The sequence below is a fragment of the Erinaceus europaeus genome, chromosome 15, assembly GCF_950295315.1.
Source record: "Erinaceus europaeus chromosome 15, mEriEur2.1, whole genome shotgun sequence".
In the NCBI taxonomy this organism is placed as follows: domain Eukaryota; kingdom Metazoa; phylum Chordata; class Mammalia; order Eulipotyphla; family Erinaceidae; genus Erinaceus; species Erinaceus europaeus.
This window is the reverse complement of record NC_080176.1, coordinates 9,528,307-9,544,614: the sequence shown is the minus strand read 5'-3', so window position 1 is coordinate 9,544,614 and position 16,308 is coordinate 9,528,307. Positions and strand designations below refer to the sequence as shown.

The 16,308-nt window shown below is 50.1% G+C and overlaps 1 protein-coding gene across 3 annotated transcripts in view; it reads left to right on the top strand.

The window, feature by feature from the left end:
• PRKCB (protein kinase C beta) overlaps positions 1-16,308 on the top strand; it is a 250,463-nt gene that overhangs the window by 83,214 nt on the left and 150,941 nt on the right. For all 3 annotated transcript variants that reach the window (XM_060172806.1, XM_060172807.1, XM_060172805.1), the window contains exons 4-5: positions 12,529-12,640; positions 14,383-14,511. In XM_060172806.1, the coding sequence (XP_060028789.1) occupies positions 12,529-12,640; positions 14,383-14,511 (241 nt within the window). The remainder of the gene's footprint in view (positions 1-12,528; positions 12,641-14,382; positions 14,512-16,308) is intronic.

The following is a 16,308-nucleotide window of genomic DNA, read 5'->3' as shown; positions in this document are numbered from 1 at the left end:
CACCAGGCCTTCCCTCCCTGGTGTCTCTCCTCTCCTGCTCCCTGAGCTCAGCGTCTCAAGCCTGGTTGCATAACTGACTTATGGGCAGAGCTTTGTAACAGAAGCCTGGAGCCTGAGCCCAACCCAGGCAGGGGAAAGCAACATCTCTTGCCTGGCTTAGAGGCTCCAGAGCTAAGAGCCTGGGATGGCGTGGGCCATCCTCCCACGTTGCATCCTCTGTCCCCTCCCGACAGGCTCAAGTCCTCCTGTCTGTCCCATGTCATGGGACCTTACATTTCTGTTATAGCTTCTGGGTCCAGGTGGGTGACCTTGGGCACGTTGCTGAACTTCTCTGGACTTCAATTTCTCCCCCCGTAAACTGGAGGGAGTTTATAAGCCTTATTTGCCTGGCAGATGAGAGTCTAGTGAGTTGATTCTCTGTCTGGCATGAGCTGTAAGTATGGTACAGAGGCAGTCACCAGGGCTATTTGTTGCTGGGGTCTGTAGCTCCCTGTGGGTAGGGTCAGGGTCTGCGTGTGTCTCTTCCACATCCAGGACAGCGTAAGGCCCAGGGCAGCTCTGCCAGAACACTTCACAGCTCAGTGTCGTGTCCTGATGCTGCACTTGGCCAAGGATAAATGCAGGTCAGATTATAGGCTTGCTTTTGCAAATTCAGTTCCTTGTCTGTTGGGACCCAGTAGTTTATTTGTGTAAGCTTAAAAAAAAATTACCTCAGGGGCAAGTGGTGGCGCACCTGCTGAGTGCACCTGTTAACAATGTGCCAGGACCCGGGTTCAAGCCCCCTAGTCCCCACCTGCAGTTGGAAAGCTTTGTGCGTGGTGAAGCAGTGCTGCAGGTGTCTCTCTTCTTCTCTGTCTCCCCCCTCCTTCTCAGTTTCTGACTGTTTCTATTCAATAGATAAAGATAATTAAAAAGTTTATTTTATCTCAGTTTAATTTTCCTTATTTGATAGGATGGAGAGAAATTGAGCGAAGAAGGGAGGAGAGATAGAGAGAGAGAGAGAGAGAGAGAGAGAGAGAGGTCTGCCACACTGCTTCACCATTTGTGAAGTTCCCCCCTGCAGGTGGGGACCAGGGACTTGAACTCAGGTCTTTGAACACGGCTACATGTGTGCTCAGCTGAGTGTGCCACCACCCTGGCCCTAAAGATTTCTTTTTAAAGGACTGGTTGAACTATTGATGAAAGAGAAAAGAAGACGAGAGATTGTGGCAGTGCCCACGATTGAACTCAGGAGCCTGGACTTGTGAGTCCAGTGTTCTAGGCAACACCTCCTGGCTGCAGGTCTTGTGTTTACTGTCTCCAGGATGTGGCCCTGCACAGGCTGTGGTGTCAGAGTCTTTGGGGTGACGGGGCCTGCTGGGCGTTCCTTCTGAAGACGGCTTCCTGCTCTTCTAACTAAAAGCTATTACTGTTCTCCCCAACTTTAGGCTTCTGGGGGGCTTTGGGGGCCTGTCAGAAAGCTGGACACATCGTGCAAGCTGAGTAACCCTGAGCCCATCTTTTTTTGGGGTGGGTGTGCTGGGGCTCAGACCATATCCCTAGGCTGCCTTATGCTGCAGCTGGGGGAGGAGGGATGAGAAAGAGTGTGTGTGTGTGTGTGTGTGTGTGTGTGTGTGTGTGTGTGTGTGTCTGTGTGTGGTGGGTGATGGAGTTTTATTTAGAACACCAGGGTGTGTGTGGGGGGCAGTGAGTTCACATGGCCTCCCTGTAAGAGGCAGGACAGACTTGCCAGCAGTCAGGAGGGACCCCGAGGCTGTCAGAGCTTACAGGGCTCCCAGGGGAATACCCCTCAACCCCCTTTGTTTTCTGAAAGGGGAACTGAGACCAGACCTTGGAAGTCACCAGCCCAAGAGAACACGGATGTCATTCTTGCTTTAAGCTAATGCTGGTCAAGTGCGTGTGACATGAAGGTCCCAGAGGCCAGGCCAGGAATCTCTTGATTCTAGAGAGCAGGAATACGTGCGCTGGTCAGCTTCAGCCAATGCGGATGTAACTAACGTGTGTCAAGTGCTAGGCTCTTTGCAAATATTAGCTCCCTCGATTATCAATGCTATTTATTTTTATTAGTGATTTTAATAATGATTCCCAGATTGTACAATAATCAGGATACAATTCCGCACAGTTCCCACCACCAGAACTCCGTGTCCCATCTGCCCCCACTGGAAGCTTCCCTATTCTTTATCCCACTAGGAGTAAGGACCAAAATTCTTTATAGGGTGCAGAAGGTGGGACGTCTGGCTTCTGTAATTGCTTCTCCACTAGACATGGGTGTTGGCAGGTAGATCCATACCCCCAGCCTGTTTCTGTCTTTCTCTAGTGGGGTAGGGCTCTGGGAAGGTGAGACTTTGGGACGCATTGGTGAGGTCGTCTGTCCAGGGAAGTCAGGATGGCGTCATGGTAGCGTCTACAACTTGGTGGCTGAAAGGCAGTAAGATATAAAGCAGGAAAAACGGTTTAATAAACAGGAACCCACAGGTAGGAATAAATCAGAGGAAATTAGGGGTCTTGTGTGAGAACCTAGCAAGTCTATTTTAATCATGTTCCAAGGGACCCATGACTTTAATAATTTTTGTCTGAGTCTGATGGACTTGGTCTTACTGTTAGCTTTGTTGTTGGTGTTCTTTCCACACTCAAGGTGAGACTGGCTCATTGAAATCCACAGTCTGGGAGGTGGCTCAGAGGTTGGAGTGCAAGGTGTGTGTGTGTTTGTGTGTGTGTGTGTCTGAATTTGTTCCCTGGCATGACGGATACTGGGTCAGTGCTCTGGCCTCTCCCAGTCTCTGTTATAAAATAAATAAAATAAATCTCAGGAAAAAAGAGAGAGAGGGGGCCAGGTGGTGACACACCTGGTTGAGTGCACATGTTACAATGTGCAAAGACCTGGGTTCAAGTCCCCCAGTCGCAACCTGCAGGGGGAAAGCTTCACAAGTGGTGAAGCAGGGCTGTAGGTGTCTCTCTGTCTCCTTCCCTTTTTATCTCCCCTTCATCTCCATTTCTTGCTGTCTCTGTCAAATTAATAAAGACAATAAAAACTTAAAAAGAAAAAGGAAGAGAGAGAGAGAGGTGGGAAAGAGGCTCTCATTTTCTTTATGTCTCAATTTCTCTGTCTCTGTCCAAAATAAATAAAACCGCAGCACAGAGAGGTTAGGTAACATACCCAAAGCCACACAGCCAGTAAGTCACTGAGTTGGCACTCAGTCCCTGGCAGCCTGGCCTGACACTAACTTATGAACGTGCTTTGGCTGATGCTGATGCTATGTCTATCTTATAGCTCTGTAGTAACTCTCCCATATCCTGCTCAAGGTGTCGGTGCCAGGGCTGAGTTTAACCATGTGAGTCTCTCTCACAAGGTCCTCAGAATTTCCTACCATGGCACTTGACAGCTCCAGGCTGAGGGTCTGAGCCAAACACAGAGAAGGGACAGGAAGAGCTTGAAGCAGGCAGATGGCAGAGAGGGGAGGCATGCAGCCCGGCTTTTCCCCTGTCAGCCTGCAGGTCTTATCTCCAACTCTCCCTCCCTGGTGATGCAGCCCACGTCTCTGCCAGACTGGACATGCCTCCCAATACTCTGGGGGGCTTCAATTTCTCCTCTTTTTAAAAATTTTTATTTTATTTTTTGCCTCCAGGGTTATTGCTAGGACTTAGTGCCTGCACCATGAATCCATTGCTCCTGGAGGCCATTTTTCCCCCTTTTGCTGCCCTTGTTGTTGTAGCCTTGTTGTGGTTATTGTTGTTATTGATGATGTCGTTCATTGTTGAATAGGACAGAGAGAAATGGAGAGAGGAGGGGAAGACAGAGAGAGGGAGAGAAAGACAGACACCTGCAGACCTGCTTCACTGCCTGTGAAGTGACTCCCCCTGCATGTGATTGAGCCAGGGGCTCAATTCTCTTGTCTTTTTAAAAATAATTTCTCTTTAATTTTTTAAATTATCTTTATTTATTGGATAGAGACAGCCAGAAACCAAGAGGGTAGGGGGAGGTTGAGAGGGAGTAAGAAAGAGAGAGGCCTGCAGCATTGCTTCACTGCTGACAAAGCTTTCTCCCTGCAGATCGGGACCAGGGGCTTGAACCTGGGTCCTTGTGTATTGTAACATGTGTGTTCAACCGGGTATACCACCACCCAGCTCCTCCTTCTCTGTCTTATCTTCCAGCTCTGATTACACACACACCCTCATTTTCTTATTTATTTAAAAATATTTTATTTATTTATTGGACAGAGAGAAATTGAGAGGAGAGGAGGAGATAGACACCTGAAGCCCTCTTCATCACCTGTGAAGCTTCCCCTTGTCCCACAGGCAGGAGTCAGGGGCTTGAACCTGGGTCCTTGTGCAAAGAAAAAAAAAGGGGGGGGCAATGGTTTGCACTTTATTTAAACACACACACTTGCGGTGATTTATACTGGGAAGAAAAGAAAAAAAAGAACATCAGCAAAACTAAGAATGACCAGTGGAAGGCTGGGAAAATACTGATTTCTCTGCAGGAGAGTGTGGATAAGCTTACTGATTATATAGGGGCACAGTCGCAAGTACTTTGCAAAGAAACAAACTTGATTTTTTTTTTTTTTTGCCTCCAGGGTTATTGCTGGGTCTCTGTGCTGGCACTATGAATCCACTGCTCCTGTTCGCCATTTTTTCCATTTTATTTGACATTTCAGAGAGAAATTGAGAGAGGAGGGGGGAGATAGAGAGGGAGAGAGAAAGACAGACACCTGCAGACCTGCTTCACCACTTGTGAAGTGTCCCCCTTGCAGGTGGGGGAGTGAACCCAGATCCTTGTGTGGATCCTTGCACTTAGCACTATGTGTGCTTAGTTGGGTGTGTCACCACCCAGCCCCGGATTTTTTTTTTTTTTTAATGGGCAGAAGGGTATATAAAAGGAAACATCTATTCAGTATTTATATCTACCTGGGGCCGTGAGTGCTCTGTGTCAAGCTTTCTGTCATCAATCTGGGGGCTAGATACTACTGTCCTCCTATTTTCAAGTGGAGAAAGAAAAGCTTAAAAGGGTTAAGGGACTGCACCCCCCCCCCTTCCCCAAGTCAGGAAGCTAATAGCTGCCCACACCAGGTGTTCAGTTTGAACTTGGCTATTAATTAACTGCTGATGTTAAGCCTGACTCCTCGGGGCAACTCTGAACCCAGGAGCTTTGTGTGAGGGGCGGCCAGGCCCGGAGAAGGCGAGGTGTAGAGAGACCCCGGAACAGGCTACTGTCTCTGTGGGCGCTGGGACTTCCGTCAGTACAGCCTCTCAGCTCTGTTCACTCAGTAGCAACCAAGTGAAAGAGCTTCACCAGGTCACTGTGTTGCCCCATCAGCTGTGGCTTGAGTCAGGACAGCTTCTAGCCTTGAGTGTGTTTAGGGTTCATGAACTCTCAGTCTGCACCTATTATGCCCAGTGAAGGATTCTTTGTCCCTCTGGACAGTTTGGTGGGGGTGGGGTGTTTGGTCAGTGCTAAGAGAACTTGCTTGACCCCCCCCCCAAAAAAAAAAAAACCCTCTAACTTCTGCATGGAGCAACCTCACTCTCTTAGATCTCTGCCCCCTCCTGCCTCCTTGGATAAACACCTGCTGGGTTCTTCCATGCTGTGTCCCACTGGGGTCTCTCTCTCTCTCTCTCCCCAGGTTCAAGTCCAGCAACTCCTCCTCCCATAATTTTGCTTCTCTCCTTCTTCTCCTTCTCCTTCTCCCTCCCTCCTTTCCTCCTTCCCTCCCTCCCTCCCTTCCTTCCTTCCTTCCTTTTTTTTTTGGCCTCCAGGGTTATCACTGGGGCTTGCTCAGTGCCTGCACTACAAATTCCTTGCTCCTGGCGGCCATTCCCCCCCCTTCCTCTTATTGGACAAGACAGAGAGAAATTGAGAGAGGAGAGGGAGACAGAGAGGGAAAGAGAAAGACACCTGCAGACCTGCATCGCCACTTGTGAAGTGTCTCCTCTGCAGATGGAGAGCTGGGGCTTGAACTCAGATCCTTGCATAGGTCCTTGTGCTTAGTAGTATGTGTGCTTAACCAGGCACATCACTGCCTGCCACCCCCCAACCCCTTGTTTTGCTTTTTCAAGGTGTCATTTACCCCGGACCCCAAACAGGGGTTTTGGGAAAGACACCACCACGTGTGTGTGATTTTTTATGACAGTACACTGCTATAATTATTCTGTCTGACTATTAGTTATTGCTACTCTCTTAGTGGGCCTGATATTTACCATCGGTACATGTGTATCTAATGGGGAAAACAACAACATGTGTAAGCATCTCCCTATGGCTGCTTTAATGAATTTGTTAGAGTTCACAAAACATTATTCTACAAGTGTTGGAGGTGCACTTAATACAGTTATGATATATTTCATTTCCTTTCCTTTCCTTTCCTTCCTTCCTTCCTTCCTTCTTTCCTTCTTTTCCTCTTTCTTTCTTTCTTTCTTCTTTCGTTCTCTTTTCTCTCTCTCTCTCTTTCTTTCTCTCTTCCTTCCTTTCTTATTGCTACCAGGGTTATCACTGGGGCTTAGTGCCTGCATGAGGAATTCTCTGCTCCTGGTGGCTATTTTAATCTTTTTTTTTTTTTTTTAGATTAGGTAGGACAGAGAGAAATTGAGAGGACAGTGAAATAGAGAGGGGAGAGACAGAGAGACATCTTGCAGACTTGCTTCACTGCTCATGAAACTTCCTCCCCTACAGGTGGGGCACGGGGGCTTGAACCCAGGTCCTTGTGCATGATAACAAGTGTGTTCACTCAAGTCTGCCACTGCCTGGCCCTGTGACACACACGTGTGTGTGTGTGTGTGAATTTTTAAAGGTATTTATTAATTCCCTTTTGTTGCCCTTGTTGTTTTCTTGTTGTAGTTATTGTTGTTGTTGATGATGTTGTTGTTGGATAGAACAGAGAGAAATGGAGAGAGGAGGGGAAGACAGAGGGGGGAGAGAAAGACAGACACCTGCAGACCTGCTTCACCGCCTGTGAAGTGACTCCCTGTAGGTGGGGAGCCAGGGCTCGAACTGGGATCCGTAGCCCGCTGCGCTACCGCCTGACTCCCTGTGTGTATTTTTTTTTAACCCTGCTTTACTTTCAGGCAAAGGGCAGCAAACAACATTTACTCTCATGTTCCTTGAGTTATTGTTGGTTTTTCCATTTCAATTTATGTAATTTTTATCAGGATTTATATAATTTTTATCAGGATTATGGTAGACTCCCTCTTTTCTTTCCTTTTCTTTTCTTTCTTTCTTTCTTTTTTTTACAAAGAGAGGGACAGATAGGAGACACCACAGTGCTACTCTCGTGATCATGGGGTTCTCCCCTGCAGGTGCTCCTATGTGGTGGCTGGGGGGCTTGAACCTGCATCCTCACACACGACCCAGTGTGTGCTTTACCAGATAAGCCATCTCCTGGCTGCTTTTCTGACTCACCTGAGAATATACTCTTGAGATTCTTCCCTAGTCATGCAAGTCTGGGAAGTGTCACTGTGAGTCTTCTTCTTTTATTCCCCCCCTCCCCCTTTGTGGAGTAATGAGGCTAAGAGTTTGCCTGGTGGGGCCAGGCAGTAACCCACCTGGTTAAACGCTCACATTACAGTGTACAAGGACCCAGACTCAAATCCCCAATTCCCACCTGCAGGGGGGAAGCTTCTTAAGTGATGAAGCAGTGTTGGAGTTGTCTCTCTGTCTCTCTCCCTCTCTCCCTCCTCCCCCCTCTCAATTCCTCTCTGTCTCTATCCATTAACAAATAAACAAATATTTAAAAAAAAAATCTGTCTGGCCTGTGGGCTGGGTAGTGTGATGAGAATTTTACCGTCATGATCAATGATATGGGTACTGTTACCATCTCCATTTATGGAGAAGGAACCAGAGGCTCCGAGAGACCGAGTCACTTGTCTGAGGTCACACAGCTAGCTCAGAACCACCTCCACCCTCCCTGTTCTGACAGTTATTTCCTGCATGAATTTTCAGTCTGATGTGTCCATCTGTCCTCTGGGACTTGGCCCTCAGGGAGTCTTTAAATGTCCTGAGGTGACACAGTTTGAATCTGCAGGCTGCTTTTCCTTCCTTATCCATCAGACTTTGTTGGGGTGGAGGTGGTGGTGGTGGTGGGTGTTTTGCTTTCTTGCCTTTTATTTCAGCTCAGCGTCCTGGGCCTGGCCAGCTCACAGTCCACCTGCTGAACAAACACACACACACACACACACACACACTCTCTCTCTCTCTCTCTCTCTCAGTCATGAACAGGTGGTGTTTCCTTTCAGGTGGGCTGGAGACCTTGTTTCTCAACTTGAGGAGGAATCACTGCCCTCTCAGTCTGAGAGAGATGGGGGGGGGGAGGGAGGAAGGGAGGGGGGGAGAGAGACGCTATTTTGGGCTTGAGCTTAGAGCACCCTCTGCCCTCTGTTTTGTGCTTCCTCCCTCCTGAATCCTCAGCTTGTGTCCCGTGACAGGTGACCACAGTGAGCTGGGCTTTGCCAAGAAAGTTGAAGGTGAAGAGTCTGGTCTGAGGGCTGTCACCAGCAGCTGCTGTGTTGGTGTAGGGGTGAAGTGGCACCCCCACTCACTGGGCCACCCCCTGGGATGGCTGATCAGCAGAGAGGAAGCCAGGTGACACACCGCACTGCTGTCCCCACACAGAGACGCCCTCCGTTTGGGCGTCTGGCCACCTTGGATTTTGGTCCTGCTTCCTCTGTTGACTTTCCTTGTGACCTCACACAAGCCGTGTCTTTGAGCTCAGTTTGCTCTTTGTAGATGCCAGGATATTGGGGTGTGGAACTGTACACTGCAACTTTACAATCTGGTAGCCCTTATTAGTCACAAATAAAAAATGGAAAGAAAAAGATAAAGAAAAGGCACATTGGGTGTGAGAATGGTCTTCTCCCTTCCCCGCGTCCCCACCCTTCGCACCACTGAGCACTTGCTGCTGTTGAAGAGAGGCACTGAGAAGGATAAGGCTTCTGATAGCTTCTGGTCGGATGGAGATGCTTGGGGTTTGGCCTGGGAGGGATGCCCTCTAGAGCGTTTCCAAGGTAACGTGCCCAGGAGGGCACAGGTGGCTGCTGGGAGCACCAGTGCAGACTCATACACACCCCCACATGCAGGTGATAAAGCCCAGTGATACCACTGTGAGGAGAGGGAGAGGGAGAGAAACACACACACACACACACACACACACACACACACACACACACACACGATACTTAGGCTTGGCTGAAGTGAGAACAGGAGACTCACGTCTTTGGAAGCTAGTCTGCAGTGCAGGCAGCCCATGTGAGTGTGAATGACTGAAGGTTCTAGAATCCGGGGCTGGGAGGTAGCGCAGAAGGTTAAGCTCACATGGCGCAAAGCCCAAGGACTGGTGTAAGGATCCCGGTTCGAGACCCCGGCTCCCCACCTGCAGGCGAGTCGCTTCATAAGCGGTGAAGCAGGTCTGCAGGTGTCTGTCTTTCTCTCCCCCTCTGTCTTCTCCTCCTCTCTCCATTTCTCTCTGTCCTATCCAACAACCAACGACAGCAATAACAACAATAAAAATAAAAAACAACAAGGGCAACAAAAGGGAAAAAATAGTCTCCAGGACCAGTGGATTCATAGTGCAGGCACCAAGTCTCAGCAATAAACCTGGAGGCAAAAAAAAAAAAAGCTAGAATCAAGGCAACAGGGGTTTGGCTGGTGGAGATGTTGCCACAAGTCAGTCTCCAGGTCAAACTCACAGAGGCTTGGGGACACTGGAAAGACCTAAGGACATTAGAATCCTGATCAAAGGGAAGTCATAGCTCTTCTGCCAATCAGTAGAGCAAGGAGCCCTGTGAGAAGGACAGAGACAGACAGACAGACTGCCCGAGAGATGGGGGCAGAGCTGGCCCAGGCTGCCCTTCCCCCACCCCCAGATTTCTTTTAATTTTTATTTATAAAAAGGAAGCACTGACAAAAACCATAGGATAAGAGGGGTATAACTCCACACAATTCCCACCACCAGAACTCCATATCCCATCTTTTTCCCTTTCCTATTTTATAACCCTCTGGGAGTATGGACGCAGGGTCATTGTGGGGTGCAGAAGGTGGGAGGTCCGGCCTCTGTAACTGCTTCCCTGACTCCCACTCCCCAACTTTCTAAGGGCAAGACCACAGGACCTAAAGGTTTAAAGCCTGGCAAGCCCTGCCCACTTCTTCTTCTTCTAGCGTTTGCCCTTCTTCCGTAGCCAGTCAACAGCGTCAGATTGAGCCTGATGTAAAGTTTCGAGACCTCCCTTGAATCTGGAGAGGTGGCAGTCATTGACTATGTGGGTCATAGTCTGTCTGGAGCCGCAGGGGCAGTTCGGGTCGTCTCTGGCTCCCCAGCGATGGAACATAGCGGCGCACCGGCCATGGCCTGTTCGATAGCGATTGAGGAGGGCCCAATCATAACGTGTTAGGTCAAAGCCGGGTTGACGCTTGCAGGGGTCTGTGATGAGGTGTTTGTTCTTTACCTCGGCTGACTGCCAACTCTGTTTCCAAGAGTCTGGAACAGAGAAGTTCAGTGTAGGCATAGGGGACCAGATTGGGTGACGAGACGTCAAGCGTTGGACAGGGTGGGCGAAGATATCCGCGTATATTGGCAGGTCCGGTCGAGCGTAGACGTGGGAAGTGAACTTAGATGATGCCGCATCCCGACGAATATCTGGCGGGGCGATGTTGCTAAGAACTGGCAGCCATGGAACCGGGGTGGAATGGATGGTTCCAGAAATTATCCTCACGGAGGAATATAATTTGGAATCGACCAAGTGGACATGGGGGCTACGGAACCATACTGGGACACAGTATTCTGCAGTGGAATAGCATAATGCCAGAGATGATGATCGTAGTGTGGAAGCGCTCGCGCCCCATGAGGAGCTGGCCAGTCTTGCAATGATGTTATTCCTCGCGCCCACCTTTGCTGCAGTTTTTATGAGATGTTCGTGAAATGACAGAGTGCGATCGAGAGTAACGCCAAGATAGACTGGCTGGGCTTCATGCTGGATTCTTGTATCGCCAAGCTGCACATTAAGCTCACGCGAGGCCGAGGCATGGTGTAGATGGAAAACAGATGATACCGTTTTTGCAGTGCTAGGGATTAGTCGCCATTTTTTACAGTAATCAGATATCAGAGACATGTCTTTCGTGAGTGTTTCCTCAAGGATGTCGAACTTTGATGCCTGAGTTGCACAGCAGATGTCATCGGCGTAGATGAACTTCCTTGAAGAAGTTTCTGGGAGGTCACTGATGTAAATATTAAATAGCGTAGGAGCCAGAACAGAGCCCTGCCCACTGAGGCTGGGCCAGTCCACCACACAGATCCCTCCTCCTCCTCCTGAGAGTCTGAATGGGGGAGCGGCTGCCTCCTGAGTGCCCCCTACAGGCCACCACCAGTCATGAACAGGTGGTGTTTCAGGTGGGCTGGAGACCTTGTTTCTCAGCTCGAGGAGGAACCAGTGCTCAAAAAGCCTTCAGTGACAGAGGAGTCTTTAGTCTTTATTGAGACAGAATTTTCCCTTTTTGTCATTTGTCCCCCTCCTACCCCAGTGCCTCTTTTTTTTTTTTTTTTTAAATTGCCACCAGGGTCATCGCTGGGGCTCAACCATGTGCACCACCACCCAGCCCCAACGCTGACACTTTTCCAAAGTAGTTGTGTCCTTTCTGTTCTTTCTTTGTGTCCTCTGTGTCCTTTCTTCAGACTTTTTAGAGAGTAGTGATTGTGTGAGTTAGTTTTTTTTTTTTTTTTCCGCCTGCCCTTGGGAAAACCAAGGTTTTCGAGGAATGTGATCATTCTAGTCAACAACGGGGTTATTTTTAACTTTTGGAAGTTAACAGTTTCCTCAGGAAAAACACTTATCACTTTACTCACACATAGAATGTTGCCTTTTTTTTTCTGACTTGTTCATTTTCTGTTTTTGTTAGGATGAAAGGGTTTTTTTTGTTTTATTTTGTTTTGTTTCAGAGCTGGGGCCAGGACCAGGTATTATTTCATCACTCCTGGGTCTACTTTTAAAATTTTGTTTATTTGTCACCAAGGTGACCAATGGACTTTAGAGCCTATACAACTCCACTCCACTGCTCCTGGTGGCCTTTTTATTTTCTCTCCTTTCTCTTTGGGTAGAAGGTGAGGAACAGATAGATAGAGAGAGAGAGACAGAGAAGGAGAGACATCACAATACCAGCCCACCACCTGTGAGGCTTTCCCCCTGCAGGAGCCCCCATGTGGTGGCCAAGGCCTCAAACTTGGGTCCTCATGCTTGGCAGTGTGTTTTCTACCAAGTGGGCCACTGCCTGGTCCTACCTACCCTTTTCATTTAGATAGATAGATAGATAGATAGATAGATACAGACACAAAGGAAGTGAGACCACATTTCCAGAGTTTCTCCCTTCTCCTCCTGCCATGGCTCTCCATGCAGTGCCAGAGTTCAAACCTGGGCCTCACACATGGTAAGGCATGCACCCTCCCCGCTGAGCTATCTTCTAGCCCTGACACAGTAGTCTGAAAGGCTGGGCCCAATGGTGTGAATGCCGGTTCTTCCCAGGAATAACCTCTGCTTTGTATCTCATGGCCTTAGGACCCCCGGAGCAAACACAAGTTCAAGATCCACACCTACTCCAGCCCCACGTTCTGCGACCACTGCGGGTCTCTGCTGTACGGTCTTCTCCACCAGGGCATGAAATGTGACAGTAAGTACCCTTGGTAGGCCCCCCGAAGCCCCAGTAGTGAGTCCCTCTCCCCGAATCCAGAACTGGAAGCACTGAGCCCTGGAGTCTGACAGCTGATCTTTTGGACCCGAGTTGGGTTGGGATCATGGGCTGGTGTCACCAGGTGGTGGTGGGGGTCACAGAAGCCTACATGTCCTTGGGCAGGAGAGTCTGGGCCTGCGACTCCCCAGCCCTTCAAGAGGGTGATTCTGGGTGTGAGGGGTGGCACACCTGGCTAAGTGCACATTACCACGCACAAGGACCTGGGTTCAAGTCCCTGCTTCCCGCCTGCATGGGGGAAGCTTCATGAGAGGTGAAGCAAGGCTGCAGGTATCTCTCTGTCTCTCTCTTTCTCTGTTTACTCCTTCCCTCTTGATTTTTCTCTGTTTCTATCCAATAAGATAAAGAGAGAGAGGGGGGAGTCAGGTGGTAGTGCAGTGGGTTAAGTGCACATGGAACAAAGTGCCAAGGACCGGCATAAGGATCCCGGTTCGAGCCCCTTGCTCCCCACCTGCAGGGGGTCACTTCACAGGCGGTGAAGCAGGTCTGCAGGGTTCTGTCTTTCTCTCCCCCTCTCTGTCTTCCCCTCCTCTCTCCATTTCTCTCTGTCCTATCCAACAATGATGACAACAATAGCAACTACAGCAATAAAATAAGGACAACAAAAGGGAATAAATATTTTAAAAGAGAGAGAGGAGAAAGAAAGAAAAAAAGAAAGAGAAGAGGGTGATTCTACAGATCAAAGCAAGTCCCAGGGTGAGGGTCACAATGTGGAAGAGGATAGTCTCTGGGGGGGGGGTTGGTGGTCACAGCGAGTCAGGCCAGGCACACAGCTATGGTCAGCAGTCCTGGGGTGTGGTTGTCAGAGAAGATGCCCCACCCTCAGCACCCCAGGTTCAGACAGAAGAGGGGAGCCCATGGGTCTGACAGCTACAGAAAGACAGGGGACTGTGATGGCCGGCTGCTGATTCTGCCACTGTCACAAGGACTCGAGGTGGCTCACCCAGGAGGACAGAGGGACACTCACACAGGGACAGAGAGCGCTGGCAATCCCTGGCTGTGCACTTGGTGTAGAAATACACGACAGCAATGAAGGGGACAGACAGACACCCAACCACCCACGTGCTGGGCACAGGGAGGAGGGAAAGCAACAAAGAAGGTCAGCTAGAGAGAGAGAGAGTGGACAAAACAGGGGACAGACAGACAGACAGACAGATGGGCCAGCAGATGTGAAGACCAGAAGTGACCCTGTGAGACACTCACACAGGTTCCTGGAGAGATGGAGACAGAGCTGAGAGATGGTGAAGACAGACGCAGAGGGCACAGGACAGAGGACAGACAGACACTCACAGGAGCAGGCACAAGAGACATAGAGACACATGTGGCTGGCAGGGGACCCCCAGAGTCACACCTCCTCTCTGGAGCCCTGGAGCCTGAAGCGCCCAAGGGGACCCTGCCCATGCCCCTGCCCCTGCCCCTGCCCCTGCCCCAGGGATGGGTGTGGGTGAGCAGGGCACTGGGTGCTCAGGTCCCAGGATACTCTTCCTGCTGGCCTCACCACTTGTGGATGGAGGGAGGGAGCAGTGCTGGCCAGCCCCCCTCACCCCACCTTAGAAGCTTCCTGGGGTGCCCCTCCCGAACAGTGGGTGCTTGACCAGCCGGGCTGGGTGTGGGCGGGCAGCCTGGGGCCATCCAGGGTCACACTGTCCCCTCCCCCCCCCCAGCCTGCATGATGAACGTGCACAAGCGCTGCGTCATGAACGTGCCCAGCCTGTGCGGCACCGACCACACCGAGCGCCGGGGCCGCATCTACATCCAGGCGCACATCGAGCGGGAGGTGCTCATCGTGGTCGGTAGGTGGCGCTGCAGTCCCGTGACGGCTCGGCTCCATGGGTTCCAGACCTCGCTGGGGGCGGAGGGGCGGAGGGGCGGGGGCGCTGGAGGCTGGAGGCTGGAGGTGGGAGGGGGCGGCTGCAGGTGCAGGGAGGGGCCAGTGCCATCCTGCCTGCCAAGCCCTCTGCACCCCGGACCTGTACCCCACACCTGGGACTCATAGCACCCGAGCCTGGCGGAGCTCAGAAGTGGATACCTGGGCTTTTGGACTTAGCCTTTCTTGTATTGTATTGTATTGTATTTTATTTTATTTTATTTTATTTTATTTTATTTTATTTTATTTTATTTTATTTTATTTTAGTTCAGTTTAGTTTAATTTAGTTTAGTTTTTATTTAGAGACTGGAATCTTGCTCAGTTCTGGTTTATGGTGGTGCTGGGGATTGAACCTGAGACCTCAAAGCCTCAGGCTTGAAAAGCCTTTGCAGAATCTTTATGCTGTCTCCCCAGCACAACTTAGCACCTCTCCCTCACTTGCTGTCATGCCTTTGCTGTTTCCTTTATGAAGATATGGAGAAGGGAGATTGGTTTCTTCCTTCCACTTTCCCAGCCAGGAAAGTACCATCTTGATGAGAAACACTACCTTTGGGAGAGGGTGACATCTTGCAGAGGTGCAGGGATGAGGGGTACTGTCTAGCAGAGTCCGGGGGAGGGAGCTGCCATGTGTTGAATGTTCCTTTATTAAAAAAAAAAAAAAAAAAAAAAAATCCAGGAGTTGGGTGGTAGCACAGCGGTTTAAGCGCAGGTGGCGCAAAACGCAAGGACCAGCACAAGGATCCTGTTTTGAGCCTCCAGCTCCCCACCTGCAGGGGAATTGCTTCACAGGCGGTGAAGCAGGTCTGCAGGTGTCTGTCTTTCTCTCCCCCTCTCTGTCTTCCTGTCCTCTCTCCATTTCTTTCTGTCCTATCCAACAATGACAACATCAATAACAACAATAATAACTACAACAACAATAAAAAAATTCCCATTTTATTGGGTAGAGCTATCAAGAGGTAAAAGGGCAAAAGAGAGAGAGAGAGAGACAGAGAGGGAGAGAGAGAGATACCTGCAGCACTGCTTCACCACCCATGAAGTTTTCCCCTTTGCAGGCTGGGACCAGGAATTTGAACCCAGGTCCTTGGGCATGATTGTGTGTGCACTTAACCAGGTGTGGCACTGCCAGCCCCTGAAGTGTTTCCTCCTTAACCTGGTGGCAGCTCCACAAGTCCCAGTTATACGAATATATATATTGAGCCAGGATCTCTACTTTTCCATTCAGAGAGAGATAAATGGAGGAGGGGGGAAGCTCCATAGCACTGGAGCTTCCTCTGGTACTGCAACACCTTCCACATGGTGCTGGGGCTCAAATCTGGCTCAAACAGGAAAGCAGATGCCCTATCCAGCGAGATGTCCAGTGCTCACCTGGCTGAGAAGATGACTAGGAAGCCATTCTCTCCCCAAGGACTGTGACACAAAGGGCTGTCACTTCATTCATTCCCACAAAGGCTTGCCTGATACCTGGGACCCGAGGACATTGAGCAGGGAAGGGACTGGCTTGGAAAAGAAATGGGGTGGAGTGTGGAGTCCTGGGGGCAGGGCCGTGCTGAGCCCCCTCCCCCCCAGCTGGCAGGGGCATTAGCCAAACTGCCTGCAGTTTGGAAGATGAAATCCCTGCACAACACAGCAGGTCTAGGGAGTGCGGTTGGTGAGTTCTGGGTGCCTCTTGGGGGAACGCCTGCACTTCACTGGATTGCCTTTTCCTCTTAAAGGAAGGTAAGTG